Source organism: Chiloscyllium plagiosum, unplaced genomic scaffold (genome assembly GCF_037043375.1).
Source record: "Chiloscyllium plagiosum isolate Xiang-an unplaced genomic scaffold, Cpla_swu_hap1 HiC_scaffold_26, whole genome shotgun sequence".
NCBI classification, from domain to species: Eukaryota; Metazoa; Chordata; class Chondrichthyes; order Orectolobiformes; family Hemiscylliidae; genus Chiloscyllium; species Chiloscyllium plagiosum.
The window spans coordinates 24,306,353-24,328,705 of record NW_028270164.1 but is presented as its reverse complement, the minus strand read 5'-3'; the positions used below and the strand labels follow the sequence as shown (position 1 = coordinate 24,328,705).

Sequence of the window (22,353 nt, the reverse complement as noted above, 5' to 3'; positions counted from 1 at the left end):
CTTGAAAGAATTCCCGAAGTCTCATTCATCTGATGAATTCCTCTGTCTTGGTGCAAAAACCATGGGGGTCATTTTGGTGGTGGGGCAGAAATTGCGACCCCTGCTAAGAACTTCAATCTCTTCCGATTGAAGGGTGTGGTTTAATAAGTTGACGATTGACTTCCCCATGGTGATAACATTATCCACTGTGGTGCCAGGGTGGGCTTGGCTGCTGTTGGTGATAATGCCAAGTTTCTCCAGTTTCTCATTCTTGGTGTGATTGTATGTGATGTAGTTTTGTCGCCTTGCTTTTTTGGCTATGTCCCGTAACTGTGCTGCTGTATCCTGAGAGGCTGAGAGTGTGCACTCCATCTTAATTTCAAAGTTGTGGCCCCTGCTGTGGAGTTGGTGCTCAAGATGATTGAGGAGTTTGTGAAAGGTGCAGTGACAAAGTCTCTCCACGTGGTCTGTGTTGTAGGTTGACTTGAGCAGGTTCGTGATCCATAATCATTTTGGGATCTTTCCGGTATTTTTGCATTTCTGTAGAAAGTTGAAACTTGATGTCTGTGTCGATATGTGTGATCAGCTTGGAGATCCTCTCCACTTTAAGCCGGCAGTTGGTGGTGTCGATGGTCATCATGATTTGGAGATGCCGGTTTTGGACTGGGGTGTACAAAATTAAAAATCACTCAACACCAGATTATAGTCTAAAAGGTTTCATTAGAAGTACAAGCTTTCAGAGGGTTGCTCCTTCACCGGGTGGTTGTGTAAATCTGATTTTTAGATTAGAACCAGTCTGATCATTGTGGCACAGACAGTCCCACACAGGGAAGCTCACACCTTCAATACATCCTCTGGGTCAACATGACACCAATTGTTAAAGTTCACTTGAGGATGTAACTTCTAAAAAAGTTTTGCGATTTACATATGAAAGAATTGAAACCAACATGGTCATTTCAATGAATGAGGGACTTAATAAACAGTTAAGGTCTTTTTTCAATATATAATTTCAGTTACATCACACTGTAAACTTTTGCTATAAATTCAGTGTCTTACAATCTTATACTCCACAACCACCTGTTGAAGGAGCAGCGCTCCAAAAGCTAGTGCTTCCAAATAAACCTGTTGGCCTATAATCTGGTGTTGTGTGATTAATAATTGAGTGCAAATGCTTTGAAGATTTTGACATTATGAAAGGCGCTATTCAAATGAAGTTTTTTATTCGTCTATGGGTTAGAGTGCTTCAATAGCAATGCAGAAAGTGTTAGCTGGTATTGGCAGGCTACTGTTAAATTTGGGGCTGGGAACATTCCATTTTCTTTCCTTAGTTTCAGTAAGTTTTTTCTTCATTTACAGACAAATCCTATTTATTGGTCTTGTGAGATCATTAGCCATTTGGTAACACTGAGGGATGAATGTTCTGCCTTCTCTCATGACTTGCTTGGAGGTGAGAAGGATATTTAATTAGGTGGAATGATGGCATACCTGTACCATTTGCTTTCCCACTAAGTCCAGAATTAAGTCGGGGGCTGGAAGATACGATGATTCCATTCTGTCAAGACTAATATTAACTCAGCTACAGGTGGCCTGTCAATACGTGACTACATCACCAGTAAAACTATATAGTCAGCTTTTCATCTCTCAGGGAACAGAGTCAAAGGTGTTCAGTGCTTGATTAAAGGACTCAATGTGAGGGAAGGTGCTGAGACTCAACCTCCCAACACCCTGATCCTGACGATGCTCACCTTGCGAAGCCACTCTGCTCATTATCTTCCTCTGACCCGAGTTGCTCCACAATCATAAATCCCGGGAGTCTGTCATTATGGTAGCAGCCATGACAATCTCAGTTGCCCTGGTTAGCAAGGGTGAAGCTGGACTCTGCAGCATGATTCTAGTGAAACGCCTGCCATTGGCCTCATTAGTACCTGATTTTTTTTTTGCTTCAACAGGCCTTGCTGCAAAGTCACAACACAGATCTCCCACTGGCACTCCAGCAATCTTCCACCCTTCACAGCAATTGTTGGTACTGTTAAGTGTCCAATCACTGTCAATGTGACTTTCTTCATAGTGCTACTTCATTTTATGACTTCTTACTAGCTATTCCAGAGATTGCTAATCTCCTTTATCTTATGCAAGTAAGAATAATACGTATAATTAATGGTCACAAGTGGATAAGCTACCATTATATAATAAATATCTTATGTATAATGTAAATGTAGGTCATTTCTGCATACATACGTAGACCAATCCTATCATTTATGTTTACCCAATATAGATTGACATCTTGCCTATCTTAATCACAAAATAAATTTCCATTGCACTCTTCTATTTGTCTATTCTAAGTTACCTTGTTATCATAATATTGATATAAAGAGTTGCCTGGATTAATCAACAATGTCACCAATTGAAAAAGCTTTATAAATCTCAACATTTTGTCCTTTTCAACTAACCAGACTGGATTTTTGCACAGTTTTGGGTTATTTATTTTACTTATTCACGGGACGAGGGCATCATTGGATAACCAGCATTTATTACCCATCCCAGAGGGCAGTTAAGAGTCAACCACATTGCCAAGGGTCTGGAGTCACATGTAGGCCAGACCAGGTAAGGACAGCAGTTTCCTTCCCTAAAGACCTTAGTGAACCAGATGGGTTTTATTCCAACAATCAAGAATGGATCTCTAGTCATCACAGACTCTTGATTCCAGATATTTATTGAATTCAAATTCCATCACCTGCCGTGGCAGGATTCAAACCCGGGTTCCCAGAACATTACGTGGGTTAAGAGTCCAGTGATAATACCACCATGCCATTGCCTCCCCATAAATCCACAGACTTTTTAAAATGGCAGGCAAGATCCAGCTGTGGAGTCCAGCCCATATAATGAGCAGATCCAACCCATGCCAGTAGGACACAGGGTGTGAATCCCAAATTCAGCAGAGTCTTTTGAAACATAGTACATTGGTCAAGTCAACACCTAATTATGTCGACAGAATTTCTCTTGGCCCAGAAGTATCAAAATAAATGTGTAGTACTTCTGTATGACCATTACTATGTGTTGTTAAGTTGGGGAAACCTTTAATGTCCGACTGACCAAAAAGAGATTCAATGATTTTCAGTCAGGTGGGAAGTAAAAATATAGAAATAAATCTCACATAATGGTAGATGTGTGATCACACAGCACAGAATGCTAAGTCATTAGTCATTTAACTGCAGCAGAATGACTGGTATGGTTTCAAATTTCCAGTATTTTTCATTAACACAAATTAATCTTTCTAATATCTCTTTCACTTCTTTGGAAAAATGTCAACTTCCTTGATTTTCATCCAATGGGACAATGTCATCCATAAACCTCTTCAGTGAAACCTTCAATGTTGATATTTTCCAATCTGAGGTATATGGTCTAACATCGGTATCTTCCACACCTCAATTTTAGCCTAATCTGGGTAGTAAGTACAGAGCAGATATGGATAATTTACACAGCCCATATTCTTAAACTATATTACTGTTACAGAGTTAAAGTCTACAATTATTCACCATCTTGATGACTACAATTTTCGTGGAACAAAGATTTGCATGAGTAACCAGTGTACTGTACACTCGACTAATGATTAACAATTGTCTCCACTCAGCTTAGTAACACAGAAACATAGAAACTAGAAGCAGGAGTAGGCCATTTAGCCCTTCAAACGTCCTTCACCACTCAATATGATCTTGGCTGATCCTCAATCTCAACATCATGTTCCCTCTTTTGCCCCATACCTTTTTATGTCTTTAAAATCTAAAAGATTATCAATTTTATTGACAGTTTCCACAGCCTTCTGGGAGAGAATTCCACAAATTCACTACCCTTTGAGTGAAGAAACTTTTTCTCATCTCAGTCATACATGTTTTACTCTAGATCCTGAGAGTGTTTTCCTTGGTTCTAGATTCTCCAGCCGGGGAAAACCATCTCCCTGTATTTAGCCTGTCCGACCCTGTTAGGATTTTATATGTTTAAATCATATCCCCTCTGATCCTTCTAAACTCTAGTGAGTAAGGCCCAATCAAACCAATCTCTCCTCATAGGATAATCCTACCATCCCTGATATCAGCCTAATGATTCTCCTCCACAATTGCTCTCTGACAGTTATATCTTTTCTTAGGTAAGGAGACCAAAATTGTTCCAGCTGTGGTTCACCAAGGCCCTGTATAACAGTAGTAACTCTTGAACTCAAGCCTTCTCGCAATGAAGACCAGTATACTTGTTGCTTCCTAATTGTTTGCTGCATCTGTCTGTCCACTTTCATTGCCGTGTGTACAAGGGCAGCTAGATCTTGAACCCACACTTTCCAATTATAAAACCATTTAAATAATATTCTTTCCTACAGTCTTTCAGATCAAAGGTTATGACTTAATGTCACATCTTAAGAAAGACTCAATTTAATATACGTTAATTTACTGGTTTTTATTCCCGTATCCAGGGTAAGAAATACATAAGACCAAAATATTGGAATTCTATTCTTCTCTGTGGAAGGGAAAACTTTCTTCAGTATGGTGAAATGAAGTGATCAGACAAGATAAAAATTTACAATATCCAGATTTTCTTTAGCATTACATGGTGTATGAAATTATTTTAGTTTGTCGACCTATTTGGTTTTATCTTTTCTCGTGCATAATTTGTTGTACGAAAGGGAAGAAAGTACTGTCTGAAGTGTTTAGGTGATTTGTCCACATGAGTGTTTTCATCGTCTGAAGAATAGACTATGCGTCGTACTGGTTTTCTTCTGCGTTTGATGCGGTGCAGCACATTTGACCGACGTATTATCTCCAAATAGTCTTTCTCTGTTATTTTCATGATAAAATATAGACTGATGGCACCCAAGAAAGTGGAACCAACAAACCCAAAAAACACCCCCCAAAGAACTGTCCTGAATCCTTCAGTGAGTTTTCTTGGATAAGGTGGAAGTTTTTCCATTTCAACAATCAGTTCCAACTCATCCCAGTTAATTTCAAGGACTGAAAATGAAGAAAATTTCATCAGATTATCATTTAGTGAGGCAAAAGAAATTGAGAAAATTGTACATGTACATAGTAAGTACATGCACTTAACAACTGTGCACTTTGTGACACAGAATCTAATGATACTCATGATTTCAACAAATATTAATTGTTTTGCTTAGTTTAAACCTTGTAATCTGGTTGGATGGTTGGTCAATTACAGAAGTAATTTGTTTTACAGTGCAAATACTATTCAATATTTGGCTTAAATTACACATTGTCATATAATGGCACTGTAGATAAAAATGATTTGTAAAATATTGATGCAATGAAAGGAACTATGATGTAATGCAGACTTTTTTTTCACAATCCAGCATTACCTGAAGCCTTTTGGGAAGATGCTGAGAAGGATTTATTGTGCAAATAGATTTGCCCACCAGTTCTACTGTGTTAGTTTTGGTTTCCAATTGAGTTTTAAACTTATCTTAATTGAACAATGATTTTTATGTTATCTCATTTGTGCAGCTTTAATAGATTATTGAGTAATAAAAACACACCTCATCTCAAGAATAGTAAGTGAAAATAAATGAAAACACTAGCGAGTTGTAACATAAGAATGACTGGTACAGGTGAACTGTAAGGAAGCTGGTTTGTCATTGATGAGCGTTGAACAATTTTAAATACTGACTGAATCCAATTTTCTTGTTGGGAACTATTTGAATAATTATGTCACAGAATGGAGGTCATATGGTTTTCTTTTCAAAAAGAATGTTCTTTAAGAACCTAAATTATATTTGCAACTCTGCTTTCTTGAGTGTCAAGAATTACAGTTATTTTCCATAATTTCCTATCCATTTCTAAAGCCCTCTTTGTAGAAAATTACAGTTTTTGCCAATGTAATTTTGTTTTTTTCTGTCAGCAGAATTCAAATGACTCTTAGCATAGAAGATTCCACAACAGCTGGTTCATTTTAAAATTGAGTATACTTGAATGGTGATTGTCCAAACCAAATTATTGAATTTCAGCAAGCTATCAGATTCTAAACTTTCTAAACAAAGGAGAAAATAAATAGTGAGAAGCAGGCATTAACTCTCTGCGTAATTGCAATTAGAGTGAGGGTTCAGTAAGATGAACAGAATGTGCGTCCATGTGTCTTTATTTAACCAATGACTAACTAATTTATTATATGCTCTATTATTCTGCTACCCAAGTATGATTCCTTATATGAGTATTACCAATATAATTTAAACTTACATTCACTACGTTTGTCTCGATTTCTGTCTCCGATGTTAATCTCATCATCAGTCACAATTAGGGAGGAGTGGGCCTGCTTTAATATTTTACCATATTCTTCAACATTCTTATTCACTTCCAAAGTCTTGTCCTGGTTCATGTTCTTCCGCAGTTCTGGCAAGAAGAAGCAGATTTTGACTATCCCATTGTTTTCAAATTCTGTGCAAGTGTTTTCCATCACAGAGTTTTTTTTCCTAGAATGACACTTTATGAATATATAATGTGGAATTATGTGAAACATATTGTTCAGGAAGCATAAGAGCGATTTTTCCCAATTTTTGGCAAAGTGTTTGTTATGGTAAGGCTCAAAGCAGGCAATCCGCCATGGCCCGTGTTTTCTTGCACAAACATCCTCTCTTCAATTTGTTAATTATGTAACTAGCCTTCACAGCATCTGTCTCATACAACTGTGCAGCAAGAGATGGGGATATACTGCTGAGACTTGGTAACTTTCATGCTACTAGCATGATTTTTAGATTCTAGCTGCACCTCCCTTGAAAACTGCATGCCATGAACAAACCTGCCTATTGTGATCCTGCATTCGTATCCTGAAGGACCAGGCCCAAGACGCAAGTTAGCTGTTTTAGCTGTTTCCTTTGTTGTCAGGAACCTGGAAGTGTTGATGGAACTATTATGAAGAAATTCCAGTTATAAAGAATAGCATGCTCTCATTTATGTGACTAGCTTCAAGTGACTCATTTGAAATGGAGACTGTCAGACTGTCAAGTCACATGTTATGATAAGCAGTGCAATTTGTGTCCAGGCTGGCTTGGACTGGTGGAATAGCCTCCTATAGTGATCTTCTCTTTTCTGCACCACCCCATCCAGAAACACCGCAATCTCTCTTTCCGCTTATGGACAGATAACTTTCGTCTGAGCCATTTACTAAATGTAACAGCTGAAACACCATTGTGTAAGGTGATGTTCCTTACTTGCAGCATCTGAAGTGGTGCAGAGTGAGGCTTCAGTAATGGCACCAGTGATATGATTGCTGGAAGGTAATGGCAAATGTTTCCACGTGTCTGGCCGTGTGCACCTTGAGAAAGGTGCCTTGGAAGCTGATTGCAAAATTAATGAGGTGAAGATCAGAAGACGGTTTTGTGTGAAAAGACTCTGTGAACCAAGGCAGACAGGCTGCCCTGAATCTCACTTGACAAAACTGTCTAACTGAAACAGAGAAAATTCTGCTATACGTGTTTGCACTCAGATTTAGAGAGATACATTCATATGAGAATGAATTGATTCATCCCATGCTCCCAATGGAGGATTACATTAAAGCGTGCACTAATGGTGTGGCAGTAATTCTCTGACCTGCTCTCCCTGGAGAATCAAATCACTGAAGTTATCGTATTCAGTGAAGCGATCTAATTCCATGTTTTAAAAGTTGGAGCTACTACATCATGCTAATGCACATATATATCAGGATAATAGAATTAGCCAGGATAATCTAGGAGCATTAATATAATTATTTTAGTGCATTTCTTTTAGTCAGGTATTGGCTCATTTACATGTAATTTGAATTGAACAGGAGCCTGAATGTTGGGCATGTGATATGAATGACAAATGCTTATCTCCTGAAACTTAAGTTGTATTTTGGAGTGTGTCTGCTGACACCAACTAGAGAAAGTGATGAAGGGCTTATGTCCAAAACGTCAACTCCCTTGTTCCTTGGATGCTGTCTGACCTGCTGTGTTTTTCCAGCACCACACTCTTGACTGCTGACACCAACTATCAGATGACAAATTCCAACTGTGCCTGCAACGTCCAATGATTTTTTAAGTACGTGCGCATGCACGTGCAATGTAATGCCCATGTTTAACTTTTCAAAAATCAGCTTTATTTAATATTTTTTCTTCACCCACACATTTTTTTTTCCTTTTTGTTTCATTTTTAAGCAGCTTAATACTAACTGGGGCTTTCCTGGAGGAAAATCATTACCTAAGCAAATTTCCACAAATGTGTCTCTTGAACAGTTGCTCAACGCAGAGGAAGGTTTGAAGTTGTCCTGCTTCCTCTGAGTGGACAAGGACACATTAAAAAATTCTGCGAGTGAATTACTTAGAAAATAACTCCTGCCCTACCACCCACGCCACCCAGCAAAAGACGTATTGGGGATATGTGTAGAAAAACATTACTTAGGATTTATATAAAAAGCCAGTAGCTGCTGAAAATCTGAAGTAGACAGAGAGAATGCTGGAGAAAATCAGCAGGTCTGGCTGCATCTGCTGAAAGAGAAATAGACCTAATGTTCTGACTGCGATAAACTCTCAAAATGTCTGTTTCTCTCTCCAGAGCTCATGCCAAATAATTAGAATTCACCATACTTAACCCAAAATTAATTTTTTAAGTCTATTTTTTTCTCCAAAACATATACACCAATTAATTAGAGAAATTGCTGGAAAGGTCCAAGAGGTCTTACAGCATCTGTGGAAAGAAATCAGAGTTAACATTTCATGTTGTCACCCTTCCTTAGAACTGAGTTCTGAGGAAGGATCACTCAACCCAAAATATTAACCCTGATTTCTCTCCACAGATGCTGCCAGACCTCCCGAGCTTTTCCAGCAATTTCTGTTTTTGTTTCTGATTTACAGCATCCACAGTTCTTTCGGTTTTTACACCAAATAATTGTTTATTGTGATTATCGTTGGTCCAGCTAAATGTCTGAAACAATTTAACTCAAACTGTTTATGCCCCTCGTGACAATACATTATGAAAGGAACTAACTCATACCTAGTTGATAGGATGAAAATGAATTTTAAAGAAACGCTTGAGGATCATGTCATTAATTCTAATATTTAGTACAGGGCAAGGGAAAAAATAAAATTTATATTCCCAGTCATCAGTGAAATTATAATTTATATAATACATCTGGACAAATGAAGATTTTTAAAAAATGTTGGGCAGAACTCTTCTACATCTGGATTAAAAAAAGACATTGCTAATAGCAAGCACATTATTTTTTGTAGAGTTTGGTTTATCCTTAACGTATATAAATTAATTTTACTAATCTTGAGGCTATCACTTTTGGAAATATTGCAGTCCCTCAATATTGCTGTAGTTTCAGTTTAGATTATACAGTCAGTTAACACTTGATTACAAAAGATGATGATTTTCAATCTTTCTGCTCATTTGCTCAACATTAGTTTCATCCCATTTGAGGAAGGCAATGGCCCAGAAACTTCAATGGCCAATGGTTGGCATTACATCGCCATAGTCCAGAGTATGGTGCTAAAAAGCGCAGCAGGCCAGGCAGCATCTGAGAAGCAGGAGAATCGACGTTTGGGCATTAGCCCTTCATCAGGAATGAAGCTCTTTCTTGATGTGCCCGAAACATCGATTTTCCTGCTCCTCGGATGCTGCCTGACCTGCTGCGCTTTTCCAGCACCACGCTCTCGATTCTGATCTCCAGCATCTGCAGTCCTCACATTCTCCGAGTTGCCATAGCTTGAGGTTGTACATTGAGGACATGCAGAAATCCTAAAGCAATTGACTCCAAGAGAATTGCCCTGGAAATGGAAAACTTTAACTGTCAAATACTCTGCATCTGGAATCCACTGAAGAAGTTGCTTAAGATCAAAGATTTCAAAGGTTACCGACTCATTTAAGCTTCTTGGTCATCCAGGAAAAATTAGAGGATTAAAATCCGCCACCAACTCCTGAGTAATTATTAATCTGAAGCTCCATCTTAACATTAATTTTTTTATTACTTTGTGCTTTGTTGATTTCACATTGAAATAAAAATATTTTTCAATCCCAAAGTAAAATTTTAACTCATAGGTCGTTTTTTTAAAAATAAAAGTGTTATCCTATGTTAGGGCTCCTGGCTCATGACCCGGGTATCAATAGCTGATTCTTCTTTCAAGACACTGAGGACAGGCCTGAGATAGCCTGATGCAACACCCTCCAATTTGACACCCTTCCATCAACATGACAGCTACACCCTATCTGGTGCTCTGATCCTGACCCACACTATGCATTTGACCTGACCCTAGTGATACAACATTACCCTCTCCCTTGGATCTGAGTCACTCCACCCAATCTGAAACCTATTCCCTGATCTGATAGCCCCATGAACTGAACACTTATGCACTTAGCTGAAGCTTACTGCTTCATTCACCTGGCACATTACTCCCTTTCATAGCTGACACCTTAACAACCATCGACTTTGCACTCTATCCACTCCATCTTTGGCCTGCCATGTTGTGCCCTCATCTATCTGGCTGAATCCTTACCTCCCCACTGACCCTATCTGCCAACTGACCCCTACACCCACCTTACATACTTACCCTTTCACAGTAGCTGTCAAAACATCTAGCTTTGTTATTGACATTTAAACAGGCATTAGTACATTTATTGCAGTAAAAGGGGTTTTGACAATGATCTTCTCTGCTGCTGGCTACGAGGATTCTAGGATTAATCACTGCTTTTCCATAACAAAAGACTCTTGCTCAAGTATTTTCAGAGGAATTATGATGTCAGACTCATAAAGTCATACAGAGTGGACACAGACCCTTCAGACCAACCAGTCCATGTTCCCAAACTAAACTGGTCCCATCTACCTACACTTCGTCCATATCCCTCCAAACCTTTCTATTCATGAAGTTATCCAAATGTCTTTTAACCGTTATAGTTATACCCACATCCACCACTGGCAGTTCATTCCACACAAAAACCACTATCTATTTAAAAAAAGTTACTTCTCATGTCCTTTTTAAATATTTTTCCTCTCATCTTAAAAATATGTCCCAAGTTTTGAACTCCCCCACATTAGAGAAAAGATCTCTGTCATTCACTTTATCTATGCCCCTCATGATTTTAGAATCTTCAATGAGGTTACCCTTCAGCCTCTTACGCTCCAGTGTAAACTTAAGTATGTTTTTCTTCTTTGAAATAGGGTTTCTGACCCTAATCCATATTTCTGTGTGAATATGCCCAAGTCAGGAGAAGTGGGGTAACATGTAGCAAAAAAATACCAATTTGATTGATTCATCTTGATTCTGTCATTTCAGAAACTTTCCTAATGCATCACAAAATTGGCATCTGTTTTAGTTTTGAGTCAAACAGAACCAAATTACTTTCCAGCACTATGAAATCAGATTATCAAATGACGTCTGATGAAGAGTCACCATACTTGAAATGTTAACTCTGTTTTCTTCCCATGGATGCTGCCAGGCCTGCTGAGTTTCTCCAGCAATTTGGGATTTTATTGTAAACAAATCTGTGCGTTAATTAAACATGTACAATAAGGAGGAGAATACCTTTATCAACATCTTCACGACCAACCTGTCTCAGTGCTCGAGACAATCGATCCCAATACATGCTGTCACCTTCGTTCCTCAACCAGTCAATCAGAATTTCAGTACACTCTTCAATATTGGCTAAAAAATAGTGATAAGAAATAATAGAGAAAGGAAACGAAATGTGCGTTATATCTTAAAGTTTGCACTTCATATTTTAGAAGTCTTTCTTTACAGAGAAGTTTTTTTTCTGGGTGGTGGTAATATTGCCACTTCATTGTCTGCAGAGAGCAGTTTTGGGTGTGCAATGATGTACAATGACAACCTAACTCAGCCTGTTCCTGAACGCTTTGAAATGAAATGGCATGAGACTGCCTCCAGCAAGCTATCGTGCAACTCAGAAAAATATGCAAAATAATACCAGGGTGATGTGAAGCCATTGGATAAACACAGGACCTCCCTGCCACTTTACAAATCTATTGTAGTCTCCTTATTATTATGGGACCCAAAATCACTCCCTTAGGTTCTATTCCAATATTTCAAACTTCCCACATCAGAAATGAAGCTTTGTGCTTGTGCTTACAGTAGACACAGATCTCTCCTCGCAGGTGCTGTATAAAGTTGTATAGGTATTAAAGGGTTAATACTAAGAAATGTATTAAACATCGGCCACAATCATGATGTCCAGCAGAACTGGTAGGATCACGAAGTAGTAAGACCTATTACCCAGTTCCCAGTCTTTGTAACAATGTCTATCATATCAGTATAACTTGTACTTAGTTACTAATATGTAATAAGCTTCATCTTGTTCAAGACAAGAACTTCTTCACATTAGGCTAGCATGTGATTTTCCTCTACCACAATAGACCTAGCAGACCCTGTAGATCCCTATCATAAGAAGAGGATAATGATAACAAACTTGCTGCACACTGAACAACAATGTCATCCCATCATGGTCAGTAATCAGGATTGCTCATACTACAGATTGAGATGTGCATCCAGGTGGAATCTAGACTATAAATCTGGTTTGATATGCTACTTACCTCAGATTAATCTAGCATCATCACTGTGGCCTAGTCAATACAGCAAAGCCTGGACATTCAAAGATGATTGAGGATACATTTCAGAAATAGCATTTTATTCATTTAAAAATAAAAGTCCCATCATTAATTTTGTCAGAGTATGTTAAGCAAGCATAATTAATTAAACCACAGTTTTCTTTCATCACAGAGGATTGAACTTGATTCTCAAGGAGTAATTTTAGACCTCCTGAAATGGTGGGACATAAACTGGAAGCTGTTAACAGGGCTCCATTTTGCACCATTCAGATAGGTTTAGGCCTCTCTGGGACAAAGAGAGAGTTGGTAATGCCATCCATCTGCTACCTCCCCAGGTTATTGGCCTCTTACCAATAACTGTCACACTGACCAAAAATATATCTTAATATGTTCAACCTTAGATTAGTCAAATCTTGATTATTTCACAGTTTAGGTTTTAATTACAGCAGGATAAACTTTTTTTATGTAATGCTTCATCAAATACAATGTTCAGGATTATCAGGACAGACAGATCATTTTACCTACTGATTTCTCTGCGTTTCCGGGTCTTGAATAAATTGTCATTTTCCTCCGACATTTGGTCAATATCCTTCATAATGTCTTTCTCAGGGTGAGTAAGCTTTTTGTGAAGAAGGTCACATTCAACAGAGGTGAGCAGTTCTGATATTCGAATCATTTGGTGAATTCCTATATCATCAGCAGCTAAAAGAAAAGAATTGTGTATTTCCATTAATTAATGTAAGAAAGTACCAATATCCAGGTTTAAGAATACTTTTGCTACATGTGTCACAGGTAATATATAAAGTGATAAACTTCATTTCCAAATTGAGCTAAATGGATAACTGTTCATAAAGTAGAAATGAAGAAATGAAAACAAAAAATGTTTCAATAATTTCAAAGTTCTGTATAGGGATTAAAATAGCTTCAAGATTACTAGACCATCTGTACTATTAATAAATTAAAGTATTGCTTTAGCAGCACAAGCTGAGTGTCCTAGTTTCTTGTTATGCATGTTTCCATCATATTATTGCTTTAAATACCAAAAGATAAAGTTACTGTTGTCATACATGATCATTGGGCTGTTCTCTCATTAGACAGAGATGACTGCTTGTAGTTGAACCGAAGGCTACCATGCCTCAGGCGAGGTGAGATTGAGAAGGAAAGTCTTTCATGGTGACCTCAGCTGGTGAGGGAATTGAACGCACTCTGTTTGCGTTACTCTGCATCAGAGATCAGCTGCAGAACTAACTGATCTGACTGACCCCCCACCCCAATAAATGCTGTTCTTAAAATAATATGACTTCGCTGGCACCACAGGTAAACAGGTGATGAAGAAGGCATTTGGCACGCTTGCCTTCATTGATCAGAGCATTGGGTATAGGAGATGGAATGTCATGTCACAACCAAACAGGATGTTGGTGAGGCCACTTTTGGAATACTGGTCACCCTGATATAGGAAGGATATTATTCAAATAAAAAAGTGCAGAAAAGATTTACAAGGATGTTACTGGGCCCACAGGGTTTGTGTTAAAGGGGCAGCAGGATAAGTTGGGACTTCTTTCCCTAGAGCATAGAATGTTGTGGGGTGAACTTATAGAGATTAATAAAATCTTGAGAGGTGTAGATAAAGTGAATAGTAAAGGTAAGGCAACTCAAAACTGAAGGGTATAGCTTTAAGGTGAGGGGGAAAAATTTAAAAGGGACCTGAGAGGCAATTGTTTCCCACAGAGGGTGGTACATATATAGAAGGAGCTATCAGTGGAAGTGAGAGATGCAGGTACAGTTGCAACACTTAGAAGACATTTGGACAGGTTCATACATAGGAGAGGTCTAAACAGATTTTGACCAATTGGGACTAGTTTATTTTGGAAAATCTGGCTGGCATGTTATACCAAAGGCTCTGTTTCCATGCTGCATGATTCTATGACTCTATACCTAAGAATTACGTGGCTATAGTACATTGGAGAAAGTGAGAGCTGCAGATGCTGGAGAGTCAGAGTCAAAATGTGTAGTGCTGGAAAAGCACAACAGGCCAGGCTGCATCTGAGGAGCATGAGAGTTGATGTTTCAGGAATAAGCCTACCTTGGATTAAGTTTTTTAACCCTCAGTCTTCAAAGCAGGTTGTGTTATGGTACATTTGCTCTTGAGATCTTGTAGTTCCTAGAAGAAAGTGAGGACTGCAGCTGCTGGAGATCAGAGCTTAAAAATGTGTTCTTGAAGAAGGGCTTATGCCCAAAACGTCGATTCTCCTGCTCCTTTGATGCTGCCTGAACTGCTGTGCTTTTCCAGAAACACCTTTTTAAGATCTTGTAGTTCCTGTCTCCCAGAGGGACACTTTTTGTGTCCTGCTTGAAGTCTGCACAAGATCTCATGTGTCTCCCTTTAACACAGGCTCCCACCAGCATGCTGACCTACTGCATCATTCAGTTTGAGCTATTTTGACTCTCGGGGCTGGATTTTCCCCGGGTGTTGAAGTATTTTTACCAAGAAGGTTTTTAGTGCTTGATCCACAATGCCTGGAGTGACTTTTCTCACGCAATCGACCACTCTTTACTTCAGTTATTTGCATCTGAGCTCTTGGGCACCTTTCTTTGGTGAGTCACATGACTAGTGAGGTGGAGGCACTTGACACTGTGGGGCCTTCTGGATTTCACGCATTGGCACCAGATTTGAAGTTCAGTGATATACCACTTCAGAGTCTTCAAGCCAAGGACAGGTCTTCACACTGTATTGCTTGAGGCACAACTTTGAGGGCATGCTCCAAAGGAAAGGGAAATTTGTTTCCCACATCAATGGCAGGGAGCTGGAGGTCTTTGTGGACAGAATGGCCATCTATTTTCCAGCTGACTGGCAAAGGAGACCAGACCAGTAGACTCAGCCAGCATGAACACGAATTGCTGTGTCAGTGTTGTGTCCTCAGTGAAGCAGGACCCCCAACAGTGCAAGATGAAGCTCAATATTCTGCTGCATTCTGCAGGTGAACTGCTAACAGCTTTCTGCTCCCCTGCGAGCACAAGGCCATCACTCACTCTGATGCAGCCGTCATACATGCATCTCACTGAAGGTCATGGACCAGAATGTTCAATATTGCATGCATCATTTCAACTCCATGTCTTCCTAAACTATAAACCATTCTTGCACTTCCTGGGACATCTCATCACCTCTCCTGCTTATGCATCACCATGAACTTCTCTTCTGTTCACTTCCATTTTTCTATAATTGGAAGAAGACCTGTCCCATCCCCCGAACTGAGTCTCAGCAGCACTCTGACTGCCCCGATGCAAATCAACCCCTGGAACGCATTTGTCCTGCAGGATTGACCATTGACCAATTCTTGAACTGTAAGGGTATGGATCTCCAGACTAGAAGCTTGGCTGACCATGACCAACCACCACAATCAGATAAACCCCTTACTGACTGTGGCATAACTCCGTGACTGAACATGGAGCCTCTTCGCTCCATTAAGGACTGCTACCCCTTGACTTTCACACATGACAATTTGCTTATTTTTCTTCCAGTCTTACCACATTTTCCCATATTGTTTGTTCATGCTGCATCAGAGAGCATCCACCCGTGGGTTTTATTTCTCCTCAAATTCCTTGCTTCTAACTCAAAAACAATTAAGGGATTCTTGACTTGATGTATGGATTGTCTTTGCATGGAATGTCTTATTTCTTGCAGAGTCAAGCTACTGTCCAGGCAGTGAATGGGAATATCTTAAGGTGTTAGTTAGACTGCATTTTGGTAGGCAACTAAGGGCAGGACTAATATACTTAATGGTAAGGTCCTGGGGAGTATTGCTGAACATAGAGACCTTGGGGTGCAGGTTCATAGTTCCTTGAAAGCAGAGTCAGAGGTAGACAGGACAGTGAAAAAAGCAATTGGTACGCTTGCCTTAATTGGTCAGTGCATTGAGCATAGAAGTTAGGAAGTCATGTTGCATCCTGTACAGGACATTGGTTAGACCACTTTTGGGATACAGCATTCAATTCTGGTCTTTCTGCTTTAGGAAAGATGGCGTGAAATCTGAAAGTGTTCAGAAAAGATTTACAAGGATGTTGCTGGGGTTGGAGGGCATCTGCTATAGGGAGAGTTGAATAAGCTGGAGCTATTTTCCCTGGAATATAAGAAGCTGAAAGGTGACCTTACAGAAGTTTATAAAATCATGAAGGGTATGGATAAGGTGAATAGTCAAGGTCTTTACCACAGAGTAGGGGAATCCAATACTAGAGGGCATCGGGGGAAGATTTAAAAGAGACCAGTGGATAACTTTTTCGCACAGAGGGTGGTGCATATAAGGAATGAACTGCCAGAGGTGGTGGTCAAGACTGATGCAAATACAAAATTTAAAAGGCGTCAGAATGGGTAAACGAATAGGAAGGGTTTAAAAGGATATGGGCCAAATGCTGGCAAATGAGACTAGATTAGTTTAGAATATGTGGTCAACATGAATATCTTTTCATGGGTAGATGGAATTCTTTAAAGGTTTCTTCATTCGAATACCCTATTATTTAAATAGCAAAAAAAAAGTTCTTTTATTCAAATATTGGTTTGTTATTTTAAATATTACAGATATTCCAGTGAAAACCAAAAATACTTGTTCCTGAAATGTCTTGAAGTTGGAGTTTACAATAGTGGTAGGTGCAAGCTAAACATTTTCCATGCAATAGCTTTTAAATATTGAGGAGTTGTGAATTATTTCAATGGAATTTTCTTCTTCCTTCTAAAACACAGAGAGCCTGTTTCATATGCCTTCTTGGCCCTAAAGTTATTCTGTGAGATATTTACATATAGATGTTAATATTGACGTTAATTTGTGTATATAAAATGCCTCTGGAAAACAGCCAAGAGAAAATTTAAAAAACTAATTGTTTAATGGTTGACTGTTAATACTCTAGGTTATAATTTAAGGCTGTTATTTCTTAATTTACAACAGAATTCAGCATTGTTTGAGACTGTCCTGCAACATATAAGCAATTTTAAGACATCTATTTAAATATTAACATTGGTATTTTGTGATATTGTTTTTTAAACATGCTAATAAACTAGAGAAACTGTGGTTTTTATGTCCCCGTGTAAGAGTTTGGGTTCAAAATAGAATGGTCAAGGAGGAGGCAAGGTCAAGAACCGTTTTCAGGTTGTGCTTCTTTCTAGTACTGTTTATTGCATGTTATGCAATACTACAATATATACCATTCATGTGAGACACTAATCTTATTTTTACATTATTAAAATAACTCTATCACCTAATGCTATGCTATGTTACATGCATCTCTGCATGTGTTTGACTCTTCCTATCTCTAACTAACTCCTCTCACAATGTGATCCAAAACTGCATGCAATCGTCAACAGAGTGAAAAGCAAGATTAATTAATTTGTTAATTATGTTATTCATTGAAGGCAATTCCAAATTTGTTTTTTAAAACTTAAAGAGATGAGGGAAGATTGAGGAAGGTAAGGAGTTTCAAATTTCTAAATTTTAGGGAAACAATTATTTGAAACAGGGTATTTTGCTAGACTTTAACTGATTTTTGCCTTTGTTAAAGTCACAGCTGGAAGTATTTTCTATAGATCTTCATTTGATTACACCATTATTTACATGTCTTGCTCCCTTCCCCCGCCCCCCCTTTCTCTTTAATCACAATTGACCATTGATTACAGCAAACAATCAGAATGTTTAAACAATAGCATGAGATGTGCAAGATTAAGAAATCAGAAAACAGCATTCCGATGGAGTGTTGCCAATGGTTTCAAAACACCACAGTAACTAAGGGCAGTTTAGTACAGATGCCCATTCTGTTTTGGTATGTGTAGTTTATTTCAAACACATTAACTTATTAGCAGTTCCACTAAACAGCACATTCAATGTCTGCACTGTGCACACAATGAGAAACATCATTTTGCCTTAAGCATTCGCACTTGTGAAAGATACCGACACAGTCAATCATTATCATTTGGATCATATGCAAGTTATTGGTCACTCGTTGATTTTATTTTATGATATCATGTCAGAGCTTCACAAAAGTAAATTCTCATCTGACCTGTGTCCTCTCCTGAGCATGTACTGATACAGGATAACAATATTACTAGTCCTCTTGCAAGTCTCATCTTGTGTGTGAACATAGAATTTCTATCAGAATTTAGATTTAAATATATACATTGGAATCTAGAATCAAACAACTTTGCAACAGGAATCTGACTAATATACTTCTGGGTCCTAACGCCTGCTTGCTGAAATATGATTGGTCCAAGGGAAAAATAAACCAACATCTAATATTCTAACAACGAAATTAGATGGTGGAGAGCATTGGTTTGTGCCACAAATTGATACCTACTGATTTACATTCAAATTTTATTTGGACACTTGGAACAAGTTCCTTGATGTTAGCTGATTTGGTGAATGAAGGCAGAAATGGGGTGCTTACTCATATGGAAGGCATGCAAAGTTGAGAAAGTGCAGATTAAGATTTAATGATGGGCCTAAACGCATTAGAAAATTATCACATACTAGTGGAAGAGTCTCCAACTGCAAAAGCGAATGACCTTTAATAGCAATTCTGAACGATTTTGAGGTGCAAGTAGTGAGTCTTGCATAAGTATTTGGATTTTATTCTGAAGTACCAGATAGGAGATAGCTAGTCTTGTCACATAGGTGGTCTTCTATGGGAAACTTCCTTAGATATATGACTTGTAAGGATGAGGTGCAACTGAGAGACAATTTGGCACTTTTGGCCATGCAGTCATTGGAGTGTAGATCAATTGATCTACAAGCTAAATCTAAGTAGAGTGAAAAATATTCCAAGGGAAGAGTTTCTGTAAAGCACTGCAATCGCACAGCGCCAGGGACCCGGATTCAATTCCCGCTTCGGGTAACTGTCTGTTTGGAGTTTGCACATTCTCCCCGTGTCTCCATAGGTTTCCTCTGGGTGCTCCGGTTTCCTCCCACAGTCCAAAAATGTGTAGGTTACGTGAATTGGCCATGCTAAATTGCTCGTAGTGTTAGGTGCATTAGTCAGGGGGGAATGGGTCTGGGTGGGTTGCTCTTCAGAGGGTCGGTGTGGACTTGTTGGGCCAAAGGGACGGTTTTCACACTTTGTGGGATCTAATCTAATCTTAAAGTGGAAAGCAATGTAGAAGGGAAACCATTGCTGAAATAACAACTCAATACAATCAGCTGAGACTTTTCTGATCATTATGGTCCACATTTTTCTTAGTTATTGGGTGACTCCTTTCTTGCATTTTAAGAAATAATTTTCTTTCCAATCTTGATACAATTTGAAATTGGTTTAAAAGCAAAAGTTTCAGTTGGTGAGTAGGATGGCAAATGCGACGTTAGCATTCATTTCAAGAGGGCTGGTAAATCAGAACAGCAGTATACTGCTGAGACTGATGAAGCTCTGGTCAGACCGCATTTGGAATATTGTGAGCAGTTTTGGGCCCCGTATCTAAAAAACAGATGTGCAGGTGTTTGAGGGGGTCCAGAGGAGTTTTACGAGAATGGTCCTTGATGTGGAGGAGCCGGTGTTGGACTGCGCTGGACAAAGTTAAAAATCACACAACACCAGGTTATAGTTCAACGGGTTTATTTGGAAGCACTAGTTTTTGGAGCGCTGCTCCTTCATCAGCTATCTGAGGAAGGAGCAGCGCTCTGAAAGCTAGTGCTTCCAAATAAACCTGTTGGACCATAACCTGGTGGCGTGTGATTGAGAATGATCCTGGGGATGAAGGGCTTGTCATATGAGGAACAGTTGAGGACTCTGGGTCTGTACTTGATGGAGTTTAGAAAGATGAGGGGTATCTGATTGAAACTTACAAGATACTGTGAGGCCTGAATAGAATGTACATGGAGAAGATGTTTCCACTCGTACGAGAAACTGGGATCCTGCACCTCAGTGTGAAGTGGCGATCCTTTAGAACTGAGATAAGAAGGAACTTCTTCAGCCGGAGGGTGGTGAGTCTGTGGAACTCATTGCCGCAGAGGACTGTGGAGGCCCAGGTATTGAGTGCATTTAAGACCGTGATGGATAGGTTCTTGATTTGTAAGAGGATTAAGAGTAACAGGGAGAAGACAGGTGAATGTGGTTGAGAAATGTATCAGCCATGATCAAACGGTGGAACAGACTCAATAGCTGAATACTGTAATTTTGCTCTGATATCTTATGGTCCTATGTTCTAAAGGCGTCCAATGTTATAATCTCATTCTATTAATGACTGAACTCATTTGTGTTTTTGATACATTCTTAGCATACTTGCTATTAGACCACATAGAAACTAAATGTTAAAGGATAATTCCTTTAAAAGTAAACTCCCAGATTTGTAAATCAATATTAATCAATTCAAAAATAAACCTCTGCCATTATGCAGCAGCATCCAGCTTAGCAGGGAAATTTGTACTTTCAGAAAAGCAATTATGTACAAAACCTTTTATGTGTGCAATAAGCACACCAGTATTTTTATTTCGGAAGCAAGGATGATATTATGGTCCATAATGGGGCTCATACAGAATTTAGGGAATGGAATGCAATGTGGAAAATCATCAGGCATTCATGAAAGACAGCCACTCTGAGACAACGTCAATGCTGTGTGGATGATTGTGATAAGTGACTGAGAGGAAGAGGTGTAGATCTTGTTACTAGGATTATGAACTGGCTCCTGATAAAAAAAAAATGAAGAGATGAAATCCACTTTAAAAATTAAATCTGCTTGCTGAACTAATTTCCCAACCTGACCTGAATATCTGGAATCCATTTAATTTCAGGAGATTTTCACCGTGATATTTCCTTCAGAGCAATTGTTTCATTAAAAGAGACTAGAATTTCTATGTATCATGTTTTAAACGTCTAACAGTCCTATACCGAACTATTATAATAAAAAAATGTGGGTGGGGTTGGGACCCGGATAGAAATCAAAATTTAAAAATCTGTGCCATCATCCCAATCAGCCAGTAGATGAAAGACAAGGAATGGCTAATCAGGGCTACCTAGCTTGATCTGGATTTAAATAGATTTTTGAGTCTGGCAGCTTGTGATTTAATCTGCTTTATGGTGGGAAGCCACACATCATAGATTTCAGGAAGGCCCAAAAAATGTTTGAATAGTAAAAGAGGGAGCTCTAAAATAAGAGTGAAGAGGACAGGCAGAAAGAGGAGCCCAGATGGGCAAGATCGAAAGCAATGTGAAAATGAAGACAAACTGATCAGTTGTCACAGATCTCTTCCATTATTGGAAGTTTTGAAATAAATTATCACTTTGTACTAGTTAATTATGAGTGATTCCTTCTCATAAATTCTCGAAGCATCTTGCCATGTTTCACTACTTTAAAGTAACTGCATAAATAAAGTAAGCTGTTGTGCAGAAATGTAACGTATTGTTGATTTGTTTTCAATTTGCTAGTTCTTGCTTCAAAGTACAAAAAACCTCTGGCCAGAACTTTCCTCTCTCTGAAGGAGCAAGAGAGGTGGGGAGAAGAAGAAATATTTGGGCATGTTTGCCCTGGCTAGATACTCAGCCCCCTCTTCCTACTTTATCAATTACGGTTTGGGCAAGAAGATCTGTTGGGCATTTTTTCAACGTGTCAGTAATTAAGGTACTCACATGATCAATTACTGGGCAATTTAACGGCTCCAGTTTTCTACTTCCTTTATAACCTGATCTCTGAACAGGCAAGAAAGATAGTTGTTTTCTGCTTGAGTAACTGGACTGTCAGATTTTGGATTCTGGATTAGTGGTGCTGGAAGAGCACAGCAGTTCAGGCAGCATCCAAGGAGCAGCGAAATCGACGTTTCGGGCAAAAGCCCTTCATCAGGA

At 38.9% G+C, this 22,353-nt stretch overlaps 1 protein-coding gene across 4 annotated transcripts in view; it reads right to left on the bottom strand.

The window, feature by feature from the left end:
* Positions 1-4,406: 4,406 nt before the first annotated feature.
* The window catches only part of tmdd1 (transmembrane and death domain 1), a 42,329-nt gene continuing 24,382 nt past the window's right edge, over positions 4,407-22,353 (bottom strand). For 3 of the 4 annotated variants that reach the window (XM_087973578.1, XM_087973577.1, XM_087973576.1), the window contains exons 3-6: positions 13,072-13,248; positions 11,510-11,629; positions 6,213-6,365; positions 4,407-4,976 (exon numbers count right to left, since the gene is read on the bottom strand). In XM_087973578.1, the coding sequence (XP_087829704.1) occupies positions 4,594-4,976; positions 6,213-6,365; positions 11,510-11,629; positions 13,072-13,222 (807 nt within the window). In that variant the 5' untranslated portion in view covers positions 13,223-13,248 and the 3' untranslated portion in view covers positions 4,407-4,593. Of the gene's footprint in view, positions 4,977-6,212; positions 6,366-11,509; positions 11,630-13,067; positions 13,249-22,353 lie in introns of those variants that run through there. The other variant, XM_087973579.1, reaches the window with a different exon arrangement.